At 67.7% G+C, this 1,104-nt stretch overlaps 1 protein-coding gene across 1 annotated transcript in view; it reads right to left on the bottom strand.

Annotated features, from left to right (window-relative positions):
- Positions 1-1,104, bottom strand: part of CORO7 (coronin 7) — an 11,367-nt gene that overhangs the window by 2,760 nt on the left and 7,503 nt on the right. The window contains exons 2-3 of the mRNA XM_009278590.1: positions 218-313; positions 9-131 (exon numbers count right to left, since the gene is read on the bottom strand). Coding sequence (XP_009276865.1) covers positions 9-131; positions 218-313 — 219 coding nt within the window. The remainder of the gene's footprint in view (positions 1-8; positions 132-217; positions 314-1,104) is intronic.

Genomic DNA, 1,104 nt, shown 5'->3' with positions numbered 1-1,104 from the left:
GTGCTCACGCTCCGGTCGGCGTCGGCATCGGTGGAGCTGGCGTCGGCTGCCTGCAGCTGGGTGCAGGCGATGACGGGGGAGCTGAAGGTCGCCGTGGATCTCCGCGTGGGGTGCAGGCTCACCCTCCCCACCTGCCAGCGGGCAGAGCGGTGGGCAGGGGGCGGTGGCAGGCCCGGGCAGTGCCCCTGGCGGGGACACCCCCTTGGGTGACACTGACCTGCTGGCTGTCCCCTGCCCACCAGGCCTGGGCGCCGGTGGCCGGCAGCGTCCCAACGCAGTCAGGGAACAGATCCTCGTGGAATTCCTGGGTGGACTGTGGGAGAGGGGACGGGGTGAGGTGGGTGTCCCCAAAACCCTGCGGCCCCCGTCCTGCTGCCAGCTGGCACTGCCTGGCCCGGGGCACGCCCTGGCACTCCCAGGCACCCCAAGCCCCTCCAGCCGCAGAGCCCCGTCCCCGCGAGCTGCGCACCGAAGCCTGTAGGTGTCAGACACTGCCTGGCGTTGGGCTGCCTCGCGCACCCCTGAACGCAGCCAGCCTCCGAAACGGCTCCCAGCATCACGGCTTCCAGCACCCTGCCTCCAGCACCCAGCCCCAGCACCCAGCACCCATGTTTCAGCACCCAGCCTCCAGCTCTAAGCGCCCAGCATTCAGGATCTGGCACCCAGGATCCTGCCCCCAGCACCCAGACTCTGCTACCCAGCACCCAAATTTCAAATGCTTTAGGCTGCTTTAAGCACCCAGCATTCAGGATCTGGCACCCAGCACCCACTGCACAACAGCACCCAGCAGGTAGCACCCAGCTTTCAGGATCCACTCTCCAGCACCCAGCATCTTGCACGCAGCACCCAGCTTCCCAAATCCAGCACCCGGCAAACCCAGCCTCCGTCACCCATCATCAGCACCCAGATTTCAGCCTCCAGCACCCACCCTCCTGCTCCATTACCCACCATCAGCACCCAGGCGTCCCTCCTCTCCCGCTTCCCCCAGGCTGGGGACCGGGGTCCCCCCGCACCCGGCTGCTCTTTGTCACCCGGTGCCGTTGAGGTGGCACCCATGAAATGGCACCAGGCACCCGCGACACAGTGCCACCCACAGCCGCCACC

The sequence above is a fragment of the Aptenodytes forsteri genome, unplaced genomic scaffold, assembly GCF_000699145.1.
Source record: "Aptenodytes forsteri isolate BGI_AS27 unplaced genomic scaffold, ASM69914v1 Scaffold26, whole genome shotgun sequence".
NCBI classification, from domain to species: Eukaryota; Metazoa; Chordata; class Aves; order Sphenisciformes; family Spheniscidae; genus Aptenodytes; species Aptenodytes forsteri.
This window is presented reverse-complemented; position numbering and strand designations above follow the sequence as displayed.